At 39.1% G+C, this 20,704-nt stretch overlaps 6 protein-coding genes and 1 non-coding gene across 10 annotated transcripts; 3 read left to right on the top strand and 4 right to left on the bottom strand.

Moving 5' to 3' along the window:
* Positions 1-30: 30 nt before the first annotated feature.
* Positions 31-1,985, bottom strand: LOC18025161 (probable serine/threonine-protein kinase PBL26). The gene is made up of 5 exons (XM_006407811.2): positions 1,865-1,985; positions 1,583-1,773; positions 1,079-1,268; positions 594-985; positions 31-441 (listed from the first exon to the last, which is right to left on the bottom strand). Exons 1-5 carry the CDS (start codon positions 1,983-1,985, stop codon positions 31-33), a joined length of 1,305 nt encoding a protein of 434 aa, XP_006407874.1.
* A 1,196-nt stretch (positions 1,986-3,181) lies between these two features.
* Positions 3,182-7,597, bottom strand: LOC18025162. 2 transcript variants are annotated; one of them, XM_006407812.2, is made up of 17 exons: positions 7,530-7,590; positions 7,301-7,421; positions 7,116-7,216; positions 6,884-7,031; positions 6,670-6,808; positions 6,462-6,558; positions 6,077-6,214; positions 5,804-5,904; positions 5,548-5,661; positions 5,190-5,428; positions 5,013-5,071; positions 4,737-4,922; positions 4,514-4,637; positions 4,351-4,409; positions 4,099-4,244; positions 3,834-4,016; positions 3,184-3,712 (listed from the first exon to the last, which is right to left on the bottom strand). In XM_006407812.2, exons 1-17 carry the CDS (start codon positions 7,588-7,590, stop codon positions 3,410-3,412), a joined length of 2,319 nt encoding a protein of 772 aa, XP_006407875.1. In that variant the 3' UTR covers positions 3,184-3,409. The 2 variants fall into 2 exon arrangements, with proteins under 2 accessions (XP_024015315.1, XP_006407875.1); XM_024159547.1 differs by having other exon boundaries at positions 3,182-3,712; positions 6,670-7,031; positions 7,530-7,597.
* Positions 7,598-7,821: 224 nt separating this feature from the next.
* LOC18025163 (guanine nucleotide-binding protein-like NSN1) lies at positions 7,822-10,752 on the top strand. The gene is made up of 9 exons (XM_006407813.2): positions 7,822-7,880; positions 7,999-8,243; positions 8,509-8,623; positions 8,718-8,891; positions 8,988-9,202; positions 9,297-9,561; positions 9,681-9,860; positions 9,960-10,171; positions 10,269-10,752. The coding sequence occupies exons 1-9, from the start codon at positions 7,862-7,864 to the stop codon at positions 10,617-10,619; spliced, it is 1,776 nt and encodes a 591-aa protein (XP_006407876.1). The 5' UTR covers positions 7,822-7,861; the 3' UTR covers positions 10,620-10,752.
* Positions 10,753-10,861: 109 nt separating this feature from the next.
* LOC18025164 (disease resistance protein RPM1) lies at positions 10,862-14,105 on the top strand. The gene has a single exon (XM_006407814.2). It carries the CDS (start codon positions 11,013-11,015, stop codon positions 13,791-13,793), a length of 2,781 nt encoding a protein of 926 aa, XP_006407877.1. The 5' UTR covers positions 10,862-11,012; the 3' UTR covers positions 13,794-14,105.
* Positions 14,106-14,233: 128 nt separating this feature from the next.
* Positions 14,234-16,014, bottom strand: LOC18025165. 3 transcript variants are annotated; one of them, XM_024159653.1, is made up of 4 exons: positions 15,886-16,014; positions 15,523-15,691; positions 14,704-14,968; positions 14,234-14,615 (listed from the first exon to the last, which is right to left on the bottom strand). In XM_024159653.1, exons 2-4 carry the CDS (start codon positions 15,689-15,691, stop codon positions 14,360-14,362), a joined length of 690 nt encoding a protein of 229 aa, XP_024015421.1. In that variant the 5' UTR covers positions 15,886-16,014; the 3' UTR covers positions 14,234-14,359. The 3 variants fall into 3 exon arrangements, with proteins under 3 accessions (XP_024015421.1, XP_006407879.1, XP_006407880.1); XM_006407816.2 differs by having other exon boundaries at positions 15,523-15,720; XM_006407817.2 differs by having other exon boundaries at positions 15,523-15,724.
* A 735-nt stretch (positions 16,015-16,749) lies between these two features.
* On the top strand, positions 16,750-19,484 carry LOC18025166 (protein FAM98A). The gene is made up of 8 exons (XM_024159471.1): positions 16,750-17,086; positions 17,518-17,598; positions 17,691-17,779; positions 17,862-17,936; positions 18,144-18,238; positions 18,321-18,440; positions 18,622-18,696; positions 18,858-19,484. Exons 1-8 carry the CDS (start codon positions 16,964-16,966, stop codon positions 19,259-19,261), a joined length of 1,062 nt encoding a protein of 353 aa, XP_024015239.1. The 5' UTR covers positions 16,750-16,963; the 3' UTR covers positions 19,262-19,484.
* Positions 19,485-19,943: 459 nt separating this feature from the next.
* TRNAV-UAC lies at positions 19,944-20,016 on the bottom strand. Its single transcript has one exon. It is a non-coding gene; the product is annotated as a tRNA-Val (tRNA).
* Positions 20,017-20,704: the final 688 nt, after the last annotated feature.

Raw genomic sequence — 20,704 nt, forward strand, 5'->3', positions numbered from 1 at the left:
AGAAGAGGGAAACATGTAAAATGAAAACGATCAAGAAGCACTTGGGTTCCGAGAATGTGCAGCGCTTGGGTTCCGGGAATTTGCAGCGCTAGGGTTCCGGGAATGTGCTCTCGAGGCAACTCCCCACTCCATAGCCTCAGCCACGGCTCTTTCTCTTTCCTCCGCCGCCACAGAATCCTCACCGGGCGTTTCATCCGACGGCTGACGAGGAGGAGGAACGTCGTCGTAGTGTGGAACAGAGATAGAGCCATCAGGAGCTGTTCCCAAGAAACCGAGAGCTGTTACGACGTCGCTTATGAGTGGCCTCACCGTTGCCTCTTCTTGTAAACACATTGCCGCCACCGCCACGGCCTGATTTAGAGCTTTCTCCGGGAACACTCCCTCCAGACTTGGATCCGCTAACTCCGGAAATCTACTCGGTTCTTTGAACACCGGTTGTGCCTAAAACACACACAAGAATTTTGATGTTTTAAACAATTTGAAGCTAAAGCACAAGCCTGTTCTGTTTTCTATTGTAATGTTGAAAAACTTTAAGCACATGTCCTTATTGTTATAAAGTTGAAGCAACTGTAGCCAATGCCAATGAAACTCACCCAAGTCACTAGATTCTGTTCAGCTTTGGGTCTGGTAGTATCAATAACTCGTCGTCCAGTTATCAATTCCAGCAACACAACACCGAAGCTATAAACATCAGATTTGATGGTTAACTGACCGGTTCTCTGATACTCTGGAGCACAGTACCCGTAAGTTCCCATAACTCTGGAAGACACATGTTGTTTGTCCCCGACAGGACCTAGCTTTGCCAGCCCAAAATCGGATAACTTGGCGTTGAAGTCATTGTCCAAAAGGATATTAGCTGCCTTGAGATCTCTGTAGATCACCGGAGGATCTGCCTTGTCGTGCAAGTATTCAAGACCCATGGCTGCTCCTAGCGCGATTCTAATCCTTGTGTCCCAATCCAACGGTACTTGGTCCGGTGTTAGATCTGTAATTAGCCATTGCGATCAGCAATCAAACATTGGGACTATATAATCCAATAAATCAGTCAATATTGATCCATAGTTTAGTAATTTTATACCGAGGAGATGATCTTCGAGTGAACCACGAGACATGTACTCATAGACGAGAAGTCTTTGATCTCCATCAGCACAATACCCAATGAGATTTACGAGATGCTTGTGATGCAAAAGACTTAACATCAACACTTCTACGATGAACTCTTTGTTCCCTTGCAACCCATTTCTATCTAATTGCTTCACTGCCACAATCTGAATCCCAAAAAAAAACATTAGATACTTCTTGAGAGATTTGCAGTATAGAAATGGAGAAACAGAGATCATGAAGGCTATCTCATCAAACTTTTTAGGTTTCTATAAAATTAGTTTTTACATTAGTATGTACATTTTCATACGTATATAACAAGTTAACCAAAAAATGAAAGACATCTTTTTAACGATTATAGATTATCTGCAAGAGTGTTTTCTCGCTATTCCATCATCAAACTATATATCCTAATTTTCATGTGACCAACTAGTGAAATCAAACTAGTGAAAAGATCTTAAAGTCGATTGGTACTAATTACCTTGCCACATTTTTCGAGTTTTCCCTTGTAAACCCTTCCAAAACCGCCTTCACCGATCAGACATTCTTGTCTGAAATTCTTTGTCGCTGTAGCAAGCTCCCTGAAGGTGAATGTTTGCGCAGCAATGTTGTTTGTCACTTCTTTGTTTGCATCGTGGTTCTTGTTCTGCTCATTTCCAGTCTTTGGATTCTCTGTAACCACCACATAGATTACTGAATTTAGACTTTTTATTTAAACCCTTATATATCTAAAACATTAATATAGATTAATTTCTGAGCTTACCAGGGTGTGTTTTGTTGTTGTCTTTACCGGTGGTCAGCTCACCATTTCTCCGGCGGCTGTTATCTGAATCTTTGGGAGCTTTTTTCTTTTCATGGAAATAAAAACATGAAAAGCAATTCATTTCTTTTGCGGAGAACCCTTTCTCAAGAAAACTCCGATCCCTCTCTCTCTCTTTTTTTTGCTTCTTGTAAATATTGAAGATGATTAATTATGACACAGACTATAACCACACCGTGCAGAAAGTCTCAATTGGTCTTAATCTGAGGACCACAAATTAAGACCAAATATGGATCTTTATTGTTTGAATCGTTAATTTGTCCAATGAAATGACTGCATTGAAAAAGGAAAACAAAAATCAAGAATTATCTGGAAATAAATTAATGCATGTTTGTTGAGAGAAGGCAGAGCATACCTTTAGAATCGTTCTTATAAACAATGGTTGACTCTTTCCCAAAGAAACCCTTAGGGTTTTCTCTTTATCTTCACCTTGATATGTTTTGTCGTCAAAGATCTAACAAAACCCAGATTCAAAGAAAAATAAAATCAACACCAAAACCGTCGGGATCCGAAGCGCGAAAGAGTCTCCGAGAAAACAGGATTTTTCAGGTTTAGGTTTCTGAATTACTCTTAATATAGGCAGACAATTAAACTGTTGTTTATTTAATGATTTTTACGTACGAAAATGGGGTCCATATCTCATTGCTCTCATGTTTGTGTGTCTCACATTACATGTTTGCGGCAATTTGTATTTTTTAAAAATAAGCTAACCTCCACCAAAAATGTTTTTAGAGATTTTAAACCAATATAAATGTTATTAATATTAATGTACGGTTTGGAGAAAAGGGAAAACGAAGAATGACATGGAGACCATGAACTGAATAAAAGAGGTGCAACAAAAGGGTTGGATGGATGTAATGTTAATGGTGGCACGAACTATATATGATTTTAATATAAAAATTGCGAGTATGATTATTATTCCAAAAAATCTCTTTAAAAATTGCGAACGAATAAGAATACAAATACAATATAGAAGATAGGAGACCTGGAAAATGATGACTGGGTAGTGATGATATTGTCTGGATTCTTGGCTCTTTTGTTTACAAACAATTTTCTCCATGAGGCTCTTGCAAATACGATTGAGATGATAATCCATCATTAGGATGGAGCAATTTTCTTATTTACTATTTTCTTAAAAGGCCAAAAATACAATTTTCTTTAAAGGCCAAAAATATTGTTTTCTTACTTTCAAAACTCTTAGCAATTAAATAACTAAAATAAATTATCAAATATATTTGTTTGCTCAAATATTTTTTTTTAATCAAATATATAGAAATCCGACCATGACGGGTTACTTTGTCCGGATGAAACAAGGTCCACGTTAAATAAATTGTGACCCATTTCAAAGTTGGACCGACCTTACAAATCGTTAATCTAGTAGTAATGTCACAAACTTATGAGAGTTTTCTTTAACTCACAAAGAGAGTACTCAGATGTGAAAGAATTTAACAAGGCATCAGCATTATTTGCACGCGCACTCTATTGTCGTCAAAGAGTGACATCGATCTGAGCAGAAGAGTCTGTCAAGATTACGTCTCTTGAGTTATCGGCTTTTGGGTGATCCATCGTGTCAAACCTTACACGCAAATGGATTGGCTTCACGAAGACCATGTCTCTCATTTCTCTCTTTGACTTCAACAACTGTTTCACAAACAAATCTTCATCCATAGTCGTCATGTTCCTTGCTGGCTTTAAAATCTCTGTTATTCTTCTCGCCAGTTCTTCCTGGCTCGCACCTTCTGTGTCTTCGTTCTTCGTCAGTCTTAAATACAAAGCTGCATAAACAATAAGCTGCACAAACCCCAAATTTGAAAAAAATTATATATTATTTTTTATGATTAGGAGTAAACTTTGGCTTTAGTTGATGCTTAAACCATGGTATTAGAGCCTCGAGAGAAGATTTCAGGGGTACCTCGCTTGTGCCAGGACTTGTATTGACAGTGCAATCGATGTGTATCCGTCCATCGTCTTCACTTTCGATCTCAGAAGTGTTAATATCTTCTTCTTGCTCTGGCTCTTCATCAGCTAATTCGGGGTTGGCTATTTCTTTTGCGAGGCTGTCTAATTCATCATACCATTGTTGTGAGACTCCAACCTGCAAGTCATGAAAACAAAATTTCTGAGCCACTTTCGGGATTAAACCAGAGGAAACGTCGGGTGTGAGGTTCGATCTTGACCTTTTCAGAAGGTTCCACTGCACTTCCAGAAGTCGAGACTTCACTGATTGAGCCTCTTGCCTGTCGCCATATGCAGCTTTCTTGTACCGGTTCAACAAGCTCCGTGCATTGAGGGAGCTCTATGTTCAACCGTATGCTAATCTTACCTGTTAAAAATAAAATTAAAAAGTAGTAGTAGATATCAGACCGTATATTTCGATTTTCGGCTAGACCTAATGTCAAAACGTTAGGGCTTGTTCTAGCTAATCGCACCAGGCAATAACCGGAGTTGATGAGTATGGCTGAGGTGTGCTTCCTGTACTCCGTTAGCTCTGTTTTATTTCAACCCAAAAGTGCACAACATCAGTTAGCAAGTGTCCGAACAAGAGTAGTGCTCTTAATTAATGGAAAAGAATAGTGAAAAGAAATCACTAACAGATTGAAAACTCTCTCCAGTGGAATGGACAACCAATAAGGCAACCCAAGGATCCCAATGTTTGAAAACTGTATGCTAGAGCATGCTCCGGATTCTCTATTTAGCTTCACCACTCTCTGACCAACTTCATATGCAGAGATCCGCATAAGTAGAAGGAAAACGGATTAGTTAGTTGATGCCTAGAGATGAAACAATGTAAACGAAGCTGCGTCAATTTCTTTACCTATATCTGTCATGACCATGTCGTCTCCAAGTTTAGTGAAAGAAGACAAAAGGGCAGCACTTGGCAGCTCCTTGCATGAGCTGATAGCCTTCGTTTGCTGTTGCAACCAATTAGAAGGCAACTGTTTCAAGACTGACAGCTTCTCCGTGATTAATTTCCCACAGATCTCCATTATCCCCGGAAACCCTTCAGATTTTGATAAATATATGTTAGATAGAATAGGTCAACAAGCCAAGTACCATAAAACGGATGAAGATGCCGATTCTTATATGTAACCTTCCACTAGTTCTTCGATCTCTCCTGAAGCTGAATTAATAATCCACAACTTCGAGAAGCTGAAAAATATGATAATGTTTGGTTAAAAGCAAAAAAAAAAAAGGGTAGCAAGAGAAACAATGAGAGAATGAGCTTTCTCTAATGTAATGAAGCAACCCCTTTGGTTAGTCTTTTTACCTTTTGTTAATGACTAAAAGACTGTCATCATCATGCTTCAGTATATGCCACGGAAACATCAAAGAGTGAGCATCAGATTCTTCTGATTTCGCATCAGCATCAACTGTTGTATCATCATCTTTCCCAAGACCCATTTTTTCCATTATCCAAGACCATAAGCCACCACTCTTTTTAATAACCCTTGGATATACCGTTTCCAGGACCCGCGTCTTTATATTTGCTCTTCTAATGGCATGATTCTTAACTCAAAGAATGGGGAGAAGAAAAGAAAACAAAAAGGAAAAGCAATCTTAACATGAAAACATTCAATGCCCCAATCAGTGATTACAATTTTGAAACTTCTTCTAGTAAGTCATACCTCAGAATCGACAATGTAAAGGCAATCCTCCTCTTCGTCATAAAGGGTCGCCGCAGGACGTAACATTTTTGCAGATTCAAATTCTCCATCCTCAAAACCTGGGAAACAACCAATCTGAAATAAAAACATCCTCTTGAAGTTAAGCTTTGTTAAACAAGTAGCGCCACATGAACTTTTTTTTCTTTCTAAGAATGACTTTCCAAGGAAAATTGAACAAAGAAATCTTTATAATTTTAAACTTTCCCAGTTAACTTACACTGTCTAAAATCTTCCCACTATCATCCAATATAATAATACGATGATGGTTGCTATCAGAAATAAAAAGACAATTTCCAACTTCGTCTGCAGAGATACAACCTGTCACGGAGAATGTCACACACTGAGAATACTATTATTAGAAAAATTCAAAATCCTATACCAAAGTTCTGTGAAGAAAAGATTAGAGAGTAGCATGAAAGAAAAAGATGCAAAAATCCAGATAAAACTCGAAAAGACCAACAAAATAAGAAAGAAGATTGAAGATATATACCTGGAAAGTAAAGAAACAAATCCTGCAAGAAAGAAGAGAAATGTGATTCCTTGATAGCCTCAGCCTGTTTTGACCAAGTGTTCGTGAAGATTTTGACAGACTTGGATTTCTCAGTATCTTGGGTGAGGCTGTCAAGAGCTGCGGCAAAGCACAAGAAGAAGAAACCAGAATACGCAATTAAGCACACAATTAAGGGAGGAATTAGATGCTTTCGCCTTCTTAGATTTCGAGGAAGATTGAAGGTATGAAACGAAGACTATTCAATAGCTAAAAGCAGCCTAGAGCAGCAAATATAATATTCTTTTTATTTAAGGTGAACATGGAACAATAGCTATGGCATCGTTAGAGAACAATTGTAGTGAATAGAATGATAAAGTAGGCATACCTTTAGCTACGGAAGCAACATCCAGATCCTTCTCTTGGTAGATTAAAGGATTCTTAAAATCTTTAAACACGATGTAGCGTACTTCTTCTCCATGTGACTAATACAAGTAGCAAAACATTCATTTCATATTGAAAATATAACTTAGAGGATAATATACAAAGATGCCATTAAGAGTAAATTGAGGCTTTCTTGAAGATACAATACTTACCTTTGGAAAATCTCTCTCAGAAAGTAGTACAGGAAAAGTAAGGTATTCCTTCACAATCAACTCAGCTAAAGCAGTTCGATCATCAGCGATTCGAGCTTGATCGCTGAAGTGAATGCCCATGAAACAGACACCCGGAGACCTTAAAAGACCACAAAAAACAAAATACTCAGCCTTAAGTTGCCATGATTCTTTGGTTAACAAATCTTTCTTAAACCTCTGCTGAAGCAACTTTAGTTTGTCAAAGAAACCACTCGTATCACTAGTTGCGTTTAGCAAATGTCCAGCGAGAAGTACATAAGTTCCTTTGTCCTTGAAAAGCTGTTTATTTCCAATGTCACGATTTAGCCAATGATGGGAAGGACCTAAGAGTTCAATTTCCAAACTTTGTTTACAACAAAAAGAGATGTTTCAAACCAGATGTCAGAATCAGTAATAACAATCAGTACCTTCAAGTTTATCGAGTGAAGCTCTAATATAAGAGAGTAAATCAGCTTGTGGAGAAGAAGAAGAAGAAGAAGCTCGAGAAACTCGTTTAACTGATGCGAACCTGGAAGAGACTGCCCAATACAAATTAGAAAGTGAACCCAGAACCGAAAGAGAATACATTTCTCGAAATAATCAATCGAGTTACCCGCGAGAATAACATTGACCGACCAATGTCTTGGACGCAATGTTCATGTCTCTATCGAATGAAGGAGCTAAACAAGTGGCTGGAGTAGTAATGGGTCGCCGGAATCCCCCGTGAATATTGTCTAGTGAACAAAAAAGACATCCCCAAAAACAAAACAAAATCGTTAAAACGCATGAATTAGTGAAACCCCAGAAAGCTTGACTCGAAGAAGACGATCAAATTTCCGAACCTGAGACAGTCCGAGAAGAAAGCCATGAAATTTTCTTCAAATGGAGGCTTCTGCTAGACATTCTGTATCCTGACTTCAATTTTCTAAGCTCAACTAAGAAACTAAGATTTTTGAAGGTCTCATAGCTAAAATAGTAATCCTAAGGCCGACAGTTCGAACCTTTTTCACCCCGTCTTTTATTTTTTTTTTATAGTTGACTCCAACAAAGTCCGGGTCGGGTCGGGTCGGGCCGTAAACCCTAATTGGCGCCGTATCTTCACCCTCTGTCTCCATAAACCCTTTTCTTCTAACCTACTCAATTTTTCTTTTTGCTTTGCTCTCAGAAGGCAAAAATGGTGAAACGGAGTAAAAGTAAGCTAAATCCCTCAATCAAATCTCTATTCTGGGTTTTTCTTCGCCGATGAACTGAAATCAGCTCAGGATTTTTCTCGGTCTTTAATGATTGTTTGATGTTGCGACTGTTTTGCAGAGAGCAAGAGTAAGAGGGTGACCTTGAAGCAGAAGCACAAGGTCCTGAGAAAGGTGAAGGAGCACCACAAGAAGAAAGCAAAGGATGCTAAGAAGCTCGGGCTTAACCGTAAACCAAGAGTAGAGAAGGACCCAGGTATTCCCAATGACTGGCCTTTCAAGGAACAGGAGCTCAAGGCCTTAGAAGCTCGACGTGCACGTGCCCTCGAAGAGATCGAACAGAAGAAAGTCGCCCGAAAAGAAAGGGTATCTTCATTCTCAAACTTTGTAGCTCCAATCTATGAAATTCTGTTGCATAATCTCGTCCGGTATTTAGCCAATCTTCTGGTTCTTTTCAATCATCAACTCACTTCAATTTTAGGTCACAGTTGTTAACGACTTGTCATGTGTCTTCCGGTTTTTGGTTGATTGACAATGGATATCATTTTCCATGTTTTGCTGATTGATTTTCTCGTAAGACTTTTCTTTAAGTGCTGTTTTTGTTCTCATCTCTCTGATTAAATCTTTTTAGGCCAAAAAGAGGAAACTTGGTTTGGTTGAGGGGGATGATGATGATACCAAGACGGAAGAAGGGTATGGAGAGGGGAAGAGCGGAGATGACTCAACTAGAGTTGTCAATGTTCGAGGTGAGTCTTATTGTGCTTTGATTTGGATATCTTCTCCACACGTTTATGTAATTTCTATCTACCGTTACATTCACTGATGTCTATTGTTTCATAGATAACTCGGAGAGGGCTTTCTACAAGGAGCTTGTTAAAGTCATTGAACTGTCTGATGTCATACTGGAGGTTCTTGATGCCCGTGATCCCCTTGGCTCGCGTTGTACCGACATGGAGAGGATGGTGATGCAAGCTGGTCCCAATAAACACCTTGTATTGCTTCTTAACAAGATTGGTAAGTTCTTTACAAGTCTCTGCTTGTGGACATAATAAGTTATTTGTTTCCTTGGGGTGGTATCATTACTTTTTGTAACGGGTTCTCTTTGCCTAGATCTTGTTCCCCGAGAGGCTGCTGAGAAATGGCTTAAGTACCTTAGGGAAGAATTTCCAGCTGTTGCCTTCAAATGTAGTACCCAGGAACAGAGATCAAACTTGGGTTGGAAATCATCGAAGGCATCAAAACCAAGCAATCTTTTGCAGACGAGTGATTGTCTTGGAGCAGACACTCTTATCAAATTGCTGAAAAACTACTCAAGAAGTCATGAGGTTTGTTTTTCAAATTTTTTTAAACGCGATTACCCTTGCAATTAGTTATCCTATCTAGTTTTGATGGAATCTCCCTATGTTTTTCTTTTGGCAGTTAAAAAAATCTATTACAGTCGGTATTATCGGACTCCCTAATGTTGGGAAGAGTAGTCTTATTAACAGTTTGAAGAGAGCTCATGTCGTCAATGTCGGTGCCACTCCTGGACTGACTAGGTCTCTGCAAGAGGTTCACTTGGATAAAAACGTGAAGTTGTTGGATTGTCCTGGAGTTGTGATGCTCAAATCTTCAGGAAATGATGCTTCTATAGCTCTCAGGAATTGTAAAAGAATCGAGAAGTTGGATGATCCAGTTAGTCCAGGTAATTGGAAATACATAATATTAAGATAAAATCGCATGACGTTTTGTGCTTTTTGCCTTGTTAAAGTTATAAATCTCAGTGACCTAACCTGGAAATCTTCTGCTTTGTGGCAAATTTAGTGAAGGAAATCCTCAAGCTTTGTTCAACACAAATGCTGGTGACTCTGTACAAAATCCCGAGCTTCGAATCAGTTGATGATTTTCTTTATAAAGTTGCCACCGTAAGGGGTAAGCTTAAAAAAGGAGGTCTTGTGGATATTGAAGCTGCTGCAAGGATTGTTTTGCATGACTGGAATGAAGGTGCGGAGCGGTTATCATCTTTCAGTTCCTCATAAAACTTGGAATTTTTCAAAACCAGTTTTAACTCATCATGGTCATTTAATATGAATGGTTGTGCAGGTAAAATTCCGTACTTTACAATGCCTCCAAAGAGGGACCAAGGTGAACACGTAGAGTCAAAGATTGTGACCGAGTTGGCTAAGGAATTCAACATCGATGAGGTTTACAGTGGTGAATCCTCTTTCATTGGGAGCTTGAAGTCGGTTAATGATTTCAACCCTGTTGAAGTTCCATCTAATGGTCCTCTCAATTTCGATGAAACTATGATCGAGGTTGGTTAATCAATTCTTTTGTGATTCCATTTGCTTGCAAACTGAGTTCAATCCAGGTATGGTTTAACCTTTTTGATTATTAACACAAATACCACAGGATGGGTCTAAGTCTCAGACCGAAGAAGAGCCTGTCCTTGAGAGCGATGATGAGTCTATGGGAGGGGAAGAGGAGGAGGAGGAAACAGTAAAGTCGAAGAAGAAATCAGAGAAGAGCATGCAGAATGAGAAGCTATACGTAGCTGAGAGTATGCTGAATACAAAACAGCAGAAAGCGGAGAAGAAGAGGAGAAAGAAAGGGAAAAAAGCAGCAGCTGGTGAAGATCTGATGGACGGAGATTACGATTTCAAAGTAGATTATGCGAAGAACAAAGCTACAGCCATGGATGAAGGAGACGATTTCGAACTGGAGGTTAAAGTTCCAATGGCTGGACTTTTGCCTGAAGAATGAGTGATTTATATAAACAACGTTATTTGTTTTGTTTTTTTGCGTTTATGATTTGGTCGAGTAAACATTTAATATATAGATTTGCTTCATGATGTAGTAGTGACACTAAAAGCAATTTTGATTTCTACAGTAGACCCTTTCGTTTTGCTCCACCAATTATTTTGGATTATATCTTGAAAATTTATAAAACAAATAAATCTGAAGTTGCAAATGTGAAAGCAGCTTTGGCTTCTCGAGCTGTGTAAGCCAAACGAAGACTTTGTTTGGGTCGTTAAGGATAACTGATTAAAACGTGTTTGGTAAGGTGTGAACTGAAACAAGCTTGGCTTTGCTCAATTTCAAGAAGCTCACAAAAAGATACTAAGAGAGACCGTGAGCTTAAGCTACAGAGAAGAGATGACTTCAGCTACTGTTGATTTTGGGATCGGACGGATTCTTAGTCTCCTAGAAAACGAGTCCTTGTTGTTGTCAGGAGTCCATGGCGAGATTGAGAAGATGAAGAAGGAGTTGCTTATCATGAAGTCCTTTCTCGAGGACAACCATAAACATGGTGGAAATGGATCCACCACAACAACTCAACTCTTCCAAACATTTGTGGCAAACACAAGAGATCTGGCTTACCAAGTGGAAGACATTACCGACGAGTTTGCCTATCACATCCATGGTTATCGTAGCTGCACAAAGCTTGGCCGTGCGTTTCATTTCCCAAGGTATATGTGGGCGAGGCACTCGATAGCTCGGAAGCTAGGAATGGTGAATGTCTTGATTCAGTCCATTTCTGTATCCATGAAAAGGTACTCTCGTTCAGAAAACCATCAAGGAGCGTCATCATCAGTTATTGATGATGACGGTTCCAAGTGGGTGAATAACATCAGCGAGTCATCTCTTTTCTTTAGCGAGAATAGTCTTGTAGGGATCGATGCAGCCAAGGGAAAGCTCATTGGATGGCTTTTGAATCAAGAACCTCAGCGAGTGGTCGTCTCGGTGGTTGGAATGGGCGGTTCAGGGAAGACTACACTCTCAGCGAATATCTTCAAGTCCCAAAGCGTGCGGAGGCATTTCGAGTCATACGCTTGGGTGACAATCTCGAAATCCTATGTGATTGAAGATGTGTTTAGGACAATGATCAAGGAGTTCTACAAAGAAGCAGAAACACAGATTCCAGCTGAATTGTACTCCTTAAGTTACAGAGAGTTGGTGGAAAAACTTGTGGAGTATCTGCAGTCAAAGAGGTACTTTGTTGTGCTTGATGATGTATGGACCACTGGTCTGTGGAGGGAGATAAGTATCGCTCTACCGGATGGTATTTGTGGAAGTCGTATTATGATCACTACTCGGAGCAATAACGTGGCTTCTTTCTCGTATGGCGTTGGGAGCCGATACCACGAGATTGAGCTCTTAAAAGAAGATGAAGCTTGGGTGCTTTTCTGCAACAAAGCGTTTTCTGGAAGTCTTGAGAAATGCAGAGGGCAAAATCTGGAGCTGATAGCACGGAAGTTACTAGAGAGATGTCAAGGCCTGCCATTAGCTATTGCTTCATTGGGGAGCATGATGTCAGCAAAGAAGTTGGAGTCAGAATGGAAGAAAGTCTACAATTCTTTGAACTGGGAATTGAACAACAATCTTGAGCTCAAGGTTGTTCGAAGCATTTTGTTGCTTAGCTTCAACGATTTGCCTTACCCGCTAAAACGTTGTTTCTTATACTGTTCTCTTTTCCCTGCGAACTATCGGATGAAAAGAAAGAGGCTCGTTAGGATGTGGATGGCACAAAGGTTTGTGGAACCGATCAGAGGAGTGAAAGCAGAGGAAGTGGCTGATAGTTACCTCAATGCACTTGTTTACAGAAACATGCTTCAAGTTATCTTGTGGAATCCTTTTGGACGGCCCAAAGTGTTCAAGATGCATGACGTGATAAGGGAGATCGCTCTGTCTATATCCAAAGCTGAGAGGTTCTGTGATGTATCTAGTAACGACAATGATGATGATGATGATGATGATGATGCAGAAACAACCGAGGATTACGGTGCTCGCCATTTATGCATTCAGAGAGAGATGAGATTAGGTACCGTACGTACAACAAACCTTCACTCTCTTTTGGTTTGCACTAAACACAACATTAAACTACCACCAAATCTGAACCTTCTTAGAGCCTTAGACCTTGAAGACTCTGCCATCAGCAAGCTACCAGATTGTTTGGTAACTCTGTTCAACTTAAAGTATTTGAATTTGTCGAAAACCCAAGTGAAGGAACTCCCAAGAAACTTCCATAAACTCATCAATTTGGAGACATTGAACACTAGGCACTCCAAGATTGAGGAACTTCCTCCAGGGATGTCGAAGTTGCGAAAGTTGCGTTATCTGATTACTTTTCGTTGCAACTATGGACATGATTCCAATTGGAACTATGTTTTAGGTACAAAGGTTTCTTCTAATATCTACCTGTTGAAGGATTTGCAAGTCTTGGACTGCTTCAACGCAGAAGCTGAGCTTATCAAAAAGCTCGGAAACATGACTCAACTCAGAAGAATAAGCCTTGTCATGATAAAAAGAGAACACGGAAGTGACTTGTGCGAGTCACTGAATAAGATTAAAAGACTCAGATTCTTATCTCTGACGTCCATTCATGAAGAGGAACCGTTAGAGATAGACGGACTGATAGCAACTGCAAGCATTGAGAAACTCTTTCTTGCAGGGAAACTGGAAAGAGTGCCAAGTTGGTTCAGTTCTCTTCAGAACCTTACCTATTTGGGTTTACGCGGATCTCAGTTTCAAGAAAACGCTATTCCCTATATCCAAGCGCTTCCTAAATTGGTATGGCTTTCATTTTACAATGCATACATGGGACCTAGATTGTGCTTTGCTGAAGGGTTTCAGAATCTGAAGATTCTAGATATAGTTCAGATGCAAAATCTTGCAGTAGTTGTTATAGAAGATGGCACAATGCTTGGGCTTCAGAAACTTTATGTCAGAGCTTGCAGAGGGTTAGAGTCGGTACCAAAAGGAATTGAGAAGCTTATGAATCTTCAAGAACTCCATTTGAGTCATGTTTCTGATCAGCTAGTTGAGCGGATTCGTGGAGAAGGGAGTGTAGACCGGTCAAGGGTTAAACACATTCCTGCCATTAAGCATCATTTCAGAACTAACAATGGCTCTTTCTACGTCAGCCTCTCATCGTGAGTGGCTAGAGAAGCTAGATCTACACATGTGTGCTCTTATGTTTCAAGTTTATTGAAAATCAAGCAACCTGATGCAGGAGGCAAAAGGAAACAGCAAAGCTACTTCCAAAAAGCGTCGCTATGATGTAAAGTGAAAACACGTTGACATCTCGAGGAATCTGTGTGAGCCGTGAGGAATGAAAAAGGAGAAAACGAGATATGATGAATGATTACTCTCTCAATTTACAAAGCCTAATGTTTTTAGTATATAGAGAAACTGTGACATTGCCAATTTGGAAAAAAAAAAAACTTGCTGGACTTGAATAATCGTTCTTTGCGCATTTAAACACTTGACCAGGCATAGAAAATTTTATGCAATAAATCTCTCTATATATAAGCCGAACAACTGAATAAAGAGAATAAACGATCACGTATGACAAATTTCTGCGTATAAGTGTTGCTGCGAAAAGGTCATTTCATAAAAATCAGGTCATATATAATCTACAAATTGTTCGGACAATTGGAGGAAGAACATCCGCTAGCAATAGCATGAACTGTTAATATAATATCAATATCATGCGAAAACGTTTAGCGCCTGTCTCGTTTTCTCTTCTTTTCTATTTTCGTCTCTTTTTTAATACGCTTCTTCATAGAGTCCTTTCTTATTGTCCGACCACGCCCGTTATCATCTGAGTGTTGTCTCAGTGAAGGTGGTCTCTCTGGGCCCAGGACCACCTTCCGTTCTCCTGCATCAGAACTTTGCAACTTATCTACCTTCTCGGCGGGAAGATAAGGGCCAGTTTCATCCATCCTAGGACCGATGGAGCCTCTGCCACGTTTGATCCTGTCATTCACAAGAGATTCAGAAGATGAGGATAGCTAGCAAACTCAAAGGTAATAGAAGCTGCTATGCTGAGTGGGAAAGGACATACCGTGAATGGAGAAAAGACTCAATCTCGTCATCTCCTAAGCCTACGTCATCTTCCGAGTACCATCTTTTGTCTGATGATGATGATGCATGTGTTATCTTTCCGGAACTGCATCTCTTATCCAACCTCCTTTCCGAGAGACTACCTCTCCGCTCCATTTGGCTACTGCTGCTTTCCTCTCTTGTTTCTCTTTTCAGCCTTTCATCTTCTAGCTCAATCTCTTTCTGCCGAGCCCTCCACATTTCATTGGTTTCTACCGCCTTGTTTGCTGTACGGTCAAGAAACAGAACATGTAGGAGATTAGAGTTAAAATGATTAACCTTTTAAGCTACATTGTCTACTAGACAGACACGTAAGTCAACCCCTCGTAAAACCAAAATAATATTGAACTAGTCAAGAAACTATTACAGAGGATACATATAAGAGACATACATAACTTTCACATGTTACCAACCTTTAAATTGTGTTTTAATCATTAACCAACAAAGAAACTAATCCTCTTCCAAAACAAATCCAGCTATTTGCTTCAACGAACAAAAAAAAAATTGTCAAAAAGTACAGCAATGCAAAGAATTCTCCTTTTCCTACAGCGTCAACTTGCAGGATTGCAAAAAACATTCTACAAGATAACAGCCGCCAAGTACTTGATTTGTTTGGCTGATACTTCTTCTAACTATAAATTTTTCCAAGGTAATAAAATTGAGTTCGAGAAAAATACATAGGTTGCTGATGGAAAAATAAGTTTGCATCCCCACAATCGGTAAAAACGAGCATATGATGAAAAAAAGAACAAAAAGTAGAGGGTCAACAGAAAAAGCATACATTGCTGAACACCAAGAACAGTCGCTGTGAGAAATCTTGAGTTAGGTCGATGCCTTACATTAGGCTTCTCAAGATATGCTCGGACACCATCTTTTTCAGCTTGTCTCCTCAATTCTGCTGCTTCTCTTAGAAGAATTGAAGCTATTCGATTTTCAGTTTCCAGATCCATCTGAAGTCCAGACAAGCAACTATCAAAACCTTTCTGCCACAAAAATTGTGCAAAAGCTAAGTTCTTTCGATGAGAGGAGCAAGAAGAGTAGTAGATGGGACAAAATCAACAATCGGAAAACAGAGATTTCCCAATTACGGTGTAATGAAAAAACAAATTGGTCGCAAATTTTGGACACAGGGGAGACTAGTTACCAGTAAGTCAAATACTTTACGAAACAAGCTTGACAAATTCGCGAGATTTCTCGGCGTTCTTCTTCCGCGCGCGCACAGATCTCCTAGGCACGCACAATATGTGGTCGCCGGATTGTGAAAACAAAAAAGCGAGTCAATCGAATCGATCACCGAGAAACTTCATAGTAAACCGAACCGGAACGGTACAATCCACACTCAGTTTTGTTTGGTTTGGTTTATGGGTGTTTAATTTAAATTTTCGGTACAGAAATTTGGGTAAAATACATTCGGTTCGGACGATGCATCAATGTTCAAAGGGAAGGAGATCATCAACGGACCGGCATATTACAATTCCTTCTTCACTCAACACGAATTTTGCCCCGAAAATCAAGCTTAATGCTTTTCTAAAGGAGAAAAGATTTTGTAAGAATAAGACTGTAGAATCACACATTGAGAAAAAAGGCAACGATGAGATTCTTTTCCTTAAAAGCAGTAATTGAAATTTTAATTACTAAGAGTTGTAATGATGTAAAAAGCATATCCGATTTGTAATAAAGATTCACTTGACAATTTTGTATGCGAAATAATTCAGGTGAGTTTTAATTCTGCGTCATGCTTACAATCTGAAACTATACATAACGCAAAATGGTGGTGTCTGATAAAAAAAAAAGATCGAGACGTTTGAAATATGGAGATTTTAAAAAAAGAAGAGTAAAAAAATATATATAACCAAAGATCCGCGGCGGTTAAAACATAGAGAGAAAAATGACCTGCCTAAATTTCGGATCCAGATCCGAAAATAGCTGACCCGTTTTGAAGCGGTTTTTCATAATTTATTTTTTTTTTATTATAGAAATGACCGTTTTGGGCCAGTCAACAGCGCAAGGCTCTTTGATGTCCCTTCGTATTATCGGCCTTTCCCGATGCTGTTCATCTGGAAACTCGCGATTCCTCGTTGTCCCTAGGGTTTACTAAGGGTTTCTCTCTATCAGTCTCACTCTCTCTCTCTCTTTCTCTATCTGAACTCATCTCCCTTATTCTCTCCAGAGCGTTCACTGCTCTAAGAGCTAGGGTTTTCGATATTCCATCTGCTGGTATAATGGACAGATACCAGAGAGTCGAGAAACAAAAAGAAGCTTCTCCGATTAACGAAAATGAGATTCGTATCACCAGCCAAGGCCTTATCCGAAACTACATCAGTTATGCCACCAGTCTTCTTCAGGTTCTGCATCTACCTCTCTCTCTATCTCTCTCGCTCTGTTCTCATTTCTTCCGAGTCATTCGCTAATATTGTGATTTACGAAATGTTATGTGGAAAATATATCGTTTCATAGAAAATACAAATGCGTTTTTCCTCCTCTAGATTTGTGTTTCGACTGGTCTGTTCTAAGGTTTTTTGGTGTGTCTTTCTCTTTTCGATCATTTAGATTTCAGATGTGCTTATATGGTTTCCTTCAATTTTCAGGCCTTTTAATCTGATCTCTTTTCTTGGATATCATGCTCCGATTCACTGTATTGTTGTTTTTGCATCTTCTTATCCTAAATATGGCTCTATATTTTCGACGTGAGGATACGGATTGTGCATTTTCCTTCTGCGAAGTGATAATATTGGCTCTGCCTATTGTGTTAATTTTCGGTTTTTCTTGCTTTTAGGAGAAAGGCGTGAAAGATATTGTGTTGAAGGCAATGGGGCAGGCAATCAGCAAGACGGTGGCGATCTCTGAGATACTCAAAGTCAGTGCTCACTTGATAACTTGGAAGAATACCATATATTTTTGCTTTTCTGATTCATACAAGTGGCTAAGATTTTGTAATCTATACTGCAGAATAAAATTCCAGGTTTGCATCAAGATGTTGCAATCAGTTCTATGAGCATTACTGATGTCTGGGAGCCTATTGAAGAGGGTCTTGTACCGTGAGTATCTTGCATTATACTCTGGCCCTTGCTTCTTCCTTTTTTTTTTAGGTGACTTCAAGCGAATTAACGTATGACGCAGGGTGGAGTTGACGCGCCATGTTTCCATGATTTCAATCACATTGTCGCTGACTGAGCTAAATAAAGATTCTCCTGGGTGAGTTTCACTTTTGTTCATCTCTTTTCTCCTTCGATCTTGGAAAGCCTGCTTTCATACAGTTCGTTTACTTTAAATCGTTTGTGTTTAAGAGAATCATCTCAGTTGCTATTATCTGGTGAAATCACATATCTATGGGATTTTACCTAGCATGGTCTCGCGGTTTGTTAGATAAAGCTACAATAAAGGCTTATAAAATGTGTTCAGGTACCAAGCTCCAGCACAGATAGATCAGTCTAAGCCTCAATATCAACCACAACAAGGAAGACAACCCCGTCTTCCGTACAATGCTTATGGTGAAGGTGATGCCTGTTACTTTTTTGAGAACGTAAAGCTGTTACTGCCAAGTTACATTATAACACCTTTTGAAAATTTGGAATGTAGATTCGTATGGTCGAGGGAGAGGACGGAGCAGAGGAAGAGGCAGGGGAAGGGGTGGATATGGAAACTACCAAGGGGGTTATCAAGGAAAGTACCAAGGGAACTATCAAGAAGATTATCAAGGTATTGATATGCTATAAAAGAAAATCATTCCGTTTCCTTAACTTGGGACTTTTAGTAATCTAGTGTTTCTTAGAAACTGATCTCTTTTTTTCAATAACATTACTTCTAAGACTAATGGTAAACACGCGCTCCTATTTAGTTAGTTTGTATCTGACTCGTTGCCTTACCGTGATATGTTTAGAAAATGATGGCGGGTATGCAAACTGGGGCAGAGTCCACGGAGGCCGTGGACGTGGCCGGAGCTATGGCTATCATGGTAAGTCAACATTGTCAATTAACAAAAGCCAGCAATATGACAAGGTGTATGGATGATAGATACTATAACTCTTGTTCCACTCTTCTGTATCAAGTGTTATCCTCCTTTGGTTTCATTCTGTACGTTTTGCGTGAAACACACAATTTTCGGACTTGTTTTAGGTGCTGGATATCAGGGTGGCAGAGGCGGGTATGGTGGTGGCAGGGATGGCGGATATGGTGGTGGCAGGGATGGTGGGTATGGTGGTGGAAGAGATGGCGGATATGGTGGAGGGAGAGGGTATGGAGGAGGAAGAGACGATGGTCACGGTAGAGGCAGGGAGGAGGGATTTGGCGGAAGAAGAGGAGGGTTACGTGGTGGTCGAGGTGGCGAGAGAGGTTACAGGTATGGTGGTGGCAGAGATGATGGATATGGCGGGGGCAGAGGCGGATATGGTGGAGGCCGAGGTGAAGGTTATGAGGGAAGTCGAGGAGGTTATGGTGGAGGAAGAGGCTATGGTCGTGGACGTGGAAGGATGGGTAATGGTGGCAGAGTCGGGCCTCCTTCGATACCAATAAGGCAATAGCCACTTAGTTTAATTGCCTTAGGCCACTTAATTTGTTTGTATTATTAAGGGCCACATCAGATTGTTTGTTTCAGTTAGTAAGTTGTTCTTTTTTTTTTTTACTTTTAAACCTGTAGTCGTAAATTGTTTTTTGGGGATTCAATATGAAACTTATTTATAAAAAAAAAGCTATGTAAAGGGGATATTTTCTCAACATATATCTCTTCCCTTTCACAAAAAAAAATATCGGCTTAGAGTTAAATTTTTTTGTTTCATAAAGACCGTTGTTTGCTTCTTGTAATTTATTATTATGGCTGTCAAAATCTCTATATGTGTCATATATTTCAATTTAACAATTGTGAGGAAATCAAGTTCAATGCTTTTTTTAAAGGAGAAAGGGATTTTAGTGCAAGACTGGAATAAAAAGAATAATGATTAAACAGCTGTACTCTTAGCTGCACTCCCTCGTGATTGCATCTACAAATACAATCCAAAAAGTCTTGTTGAATAAGTTTAGATGCACTCTTAGCTGCACTCCCTCGTGATTGCATCTACAAATACAATCCAAAAAGTCTTGTTGAATAAGTTTAGATACACTCAAAATGTGGATGACTTCATCTTAGTAAAGATTTGCCAGGACGAAAAGTTTTACTTGTAGGTCATCAGGTGTTTTTTTCATTTAAATCAAATGATAAGTCAAAAATGGTGCTGCCCAGGATCGAACTGGAGACCTTTTGCGTGTAAGGCAAACGTGATAACCACTACACCACAGCACCTTGTTGTTATAACATGAAATTAAGAATTAAAATTAGAAAACTTTATCAGTTAGAGTACAATGCAACTTAAGTAAGTAAGAGCTATCAATTTTATTATCTATTAATTTCAAACATTCTCTAGTTTTGCCTTACCACTAGCGTTTTTAAGAAAATTATTGAATTAAATCATTATTCAAAGCTAAACAAACGATTAAAAAAAAAAACAAAATTGGAATGGTGAATGACATATATTTTTTTCATAAACTATATCTGTTCCAATTCCAACATTGATGAGCTTCGCATTTAAAATTATAAAGCTCCAAATAGCTAAGTGCTAGTAAATATATAATAATTAAGATATAGTTTTATAACCGTTACCCTTAAATAACTCCATATGTAAGTAAGGAAACAAAACATCAGTTAAATGACTCAAATCTTAACATTTGACTATAATAACTGTGATTCACGGTCTGTGAACCATTTATAAGATTACAAAAGTGCATCTATAAAATAAAAAATGGGGAAAAATAGGAAAAATGTTAAAATAGTAATCAATCGCTCCTTTATAGTTCAGATATTTTTCTTGGGCTTAAATTTGGAAGTATCTTAATTGGGAAATTATAATGTTGAAAAAGTAATAAATATCCAGGGGTATGGAAAAGGAGAAAAGACGACAAGGACGTAAAATACGAAATGACAGAAGAGTAGG

The sequence above is a fragment of the Eutrema salsugineum genome, unplaced genomic scaffold, assembly GCF_000478725.1.
Source record: "Eutrema salsugineum unplaced genomic scaffold, Eutsalg1_0 scaffold_13, whole genome shotgun sequence".
NCBI classification, from domain to species: Eukaryota; Viridiplantae; Streptophyta; class Magnoliopsida; order Brassicales; family Brassicaceae; genus Eutrema; species Eutrema salsugineum.

What these genes read in the sequence shown, in the direction of transcription:
- LOC18025163 (XM_006407813.2), top strand. An exon ending in ATTGCTTCTTAACAAGATTG is followed by an intron (nt 8,892 to 8,987) that starts GTAAGTTCTTTA and finishes CTCTTTGCCTAG; the next exon opens with ATCTTGTTCCCCGAGAGGCT. An exon ending in ACTACTCAAGAAGTCATGAG is followed by an intron (nt 9,203 to 9,296) that starts GTTTGTTTTTCA and finishes TTCTTTTGGCAG; the next exon opens with TTAAAAAAATCTATTACAGT.
- LOC18025164 (XM_006407814.2), top strand. Translation starts at nt 11,013, where the DNA reads ATGACTTCAGCTACTGTTGATTTTGGGATCGGACGGATTCTTAGTCTC.
- LOC18025166 (XM_024159471.1), top strand. Translation starts at nt 16,964, where the DNA reads ATGGACAGATACCAGAGAGTCGAGAAACAAAAAGAAGCTTCTCCGATT. An exon ending in GTACAATGCTTATGGTGAAG is followed by an intron (nt 18,239 to 18,320) that starts GTGATGCCTGTT and finishes TTTGGAATGTAG; the next exon opens with ATTCGTATGGTCGAGGGAGA. An exon ending in CCGGAGCTATGGCTATCATG is followed by an intron (nt 18,697 to 18,857) that starts GTAAGTCAACAT and finishes GACTTGTTTTAG; the next exon opens with GTGCTGGATATCAGGGTGGC.
- LOC18025162 (XM_024159547.1), bottom strand. Translation starts at nt 7,590, where the DNA reads ATGTCTAGCAGAAGCCTCCATTTGAAGAAAATTTCATGGCTTTCTTCT. An exon ending in CATGGTCATGACAGATATAG is followed by an intron (nt 4,638 to 4,736) that starts GTAAAGAAATTG and finishes CTGCATATGAAG; the next exon opens with TTGGTCAGAGAGTGGTGAAG. An exon ending in CTGGAGAGAGTTTTCAATCT is followed by an intron (nt 4,410 to 4,513) that starts GTTAGTGATTTC and finishes GAAATAAAACAG; the next exon opens with AGCTAACGGAGTACAGGAAG.
- LOC18025165 (XM_024159653.1), bottom strand. Translation starts at nt 15,691, where the DNA reads ATGGATCTGGAAACTGAAAATCGAATAGCTTCAATTCTTCTAAGAGAA. An exon ending in TGTTCTTGGTGTTCAGCAAT is followed by an intron (nt 14,969 to 15,522) that starts GTATGCTTTTTC and finishes TTGACCGTACAG; the next exon opens with CAAACAAGGCGGTAGAAACC. An exon ending in GAGTCTTTTCTCCATTCACG is followed by an intron (nt 14,616 to 14,703) that starts GTATGTCCTTTC and finishes TGTGAATGACAG; the next exon opens with GATCAAACGTGGCAGAGGCT.
- LOC18025161 (XM_006407811.2), bottom strand. Translation starts at nt 1,985, where the DNA reads ATGAATTGCTTTTCATGTTTTTATTTCCATGAAAAGAAAAAAGCTCCC. An exon ending in CAACAACAAAACACACCCTG is followed by an intron (nt 1,774 to 1,864) that starts GTAAGCTCAGAA and finishes TGGTGGTTACAG; the next exon opens with AGAATCCAAAGACTGGAAAT. An exon ending in ACTCGAAGATCATCTCCTCG is followed by an intron (nt 986 to 1,078) that starts GTATAAAATTAC and finishes GGCTAATTACAG; the next exon opens with ATCTAACACCGGACCAAGTA.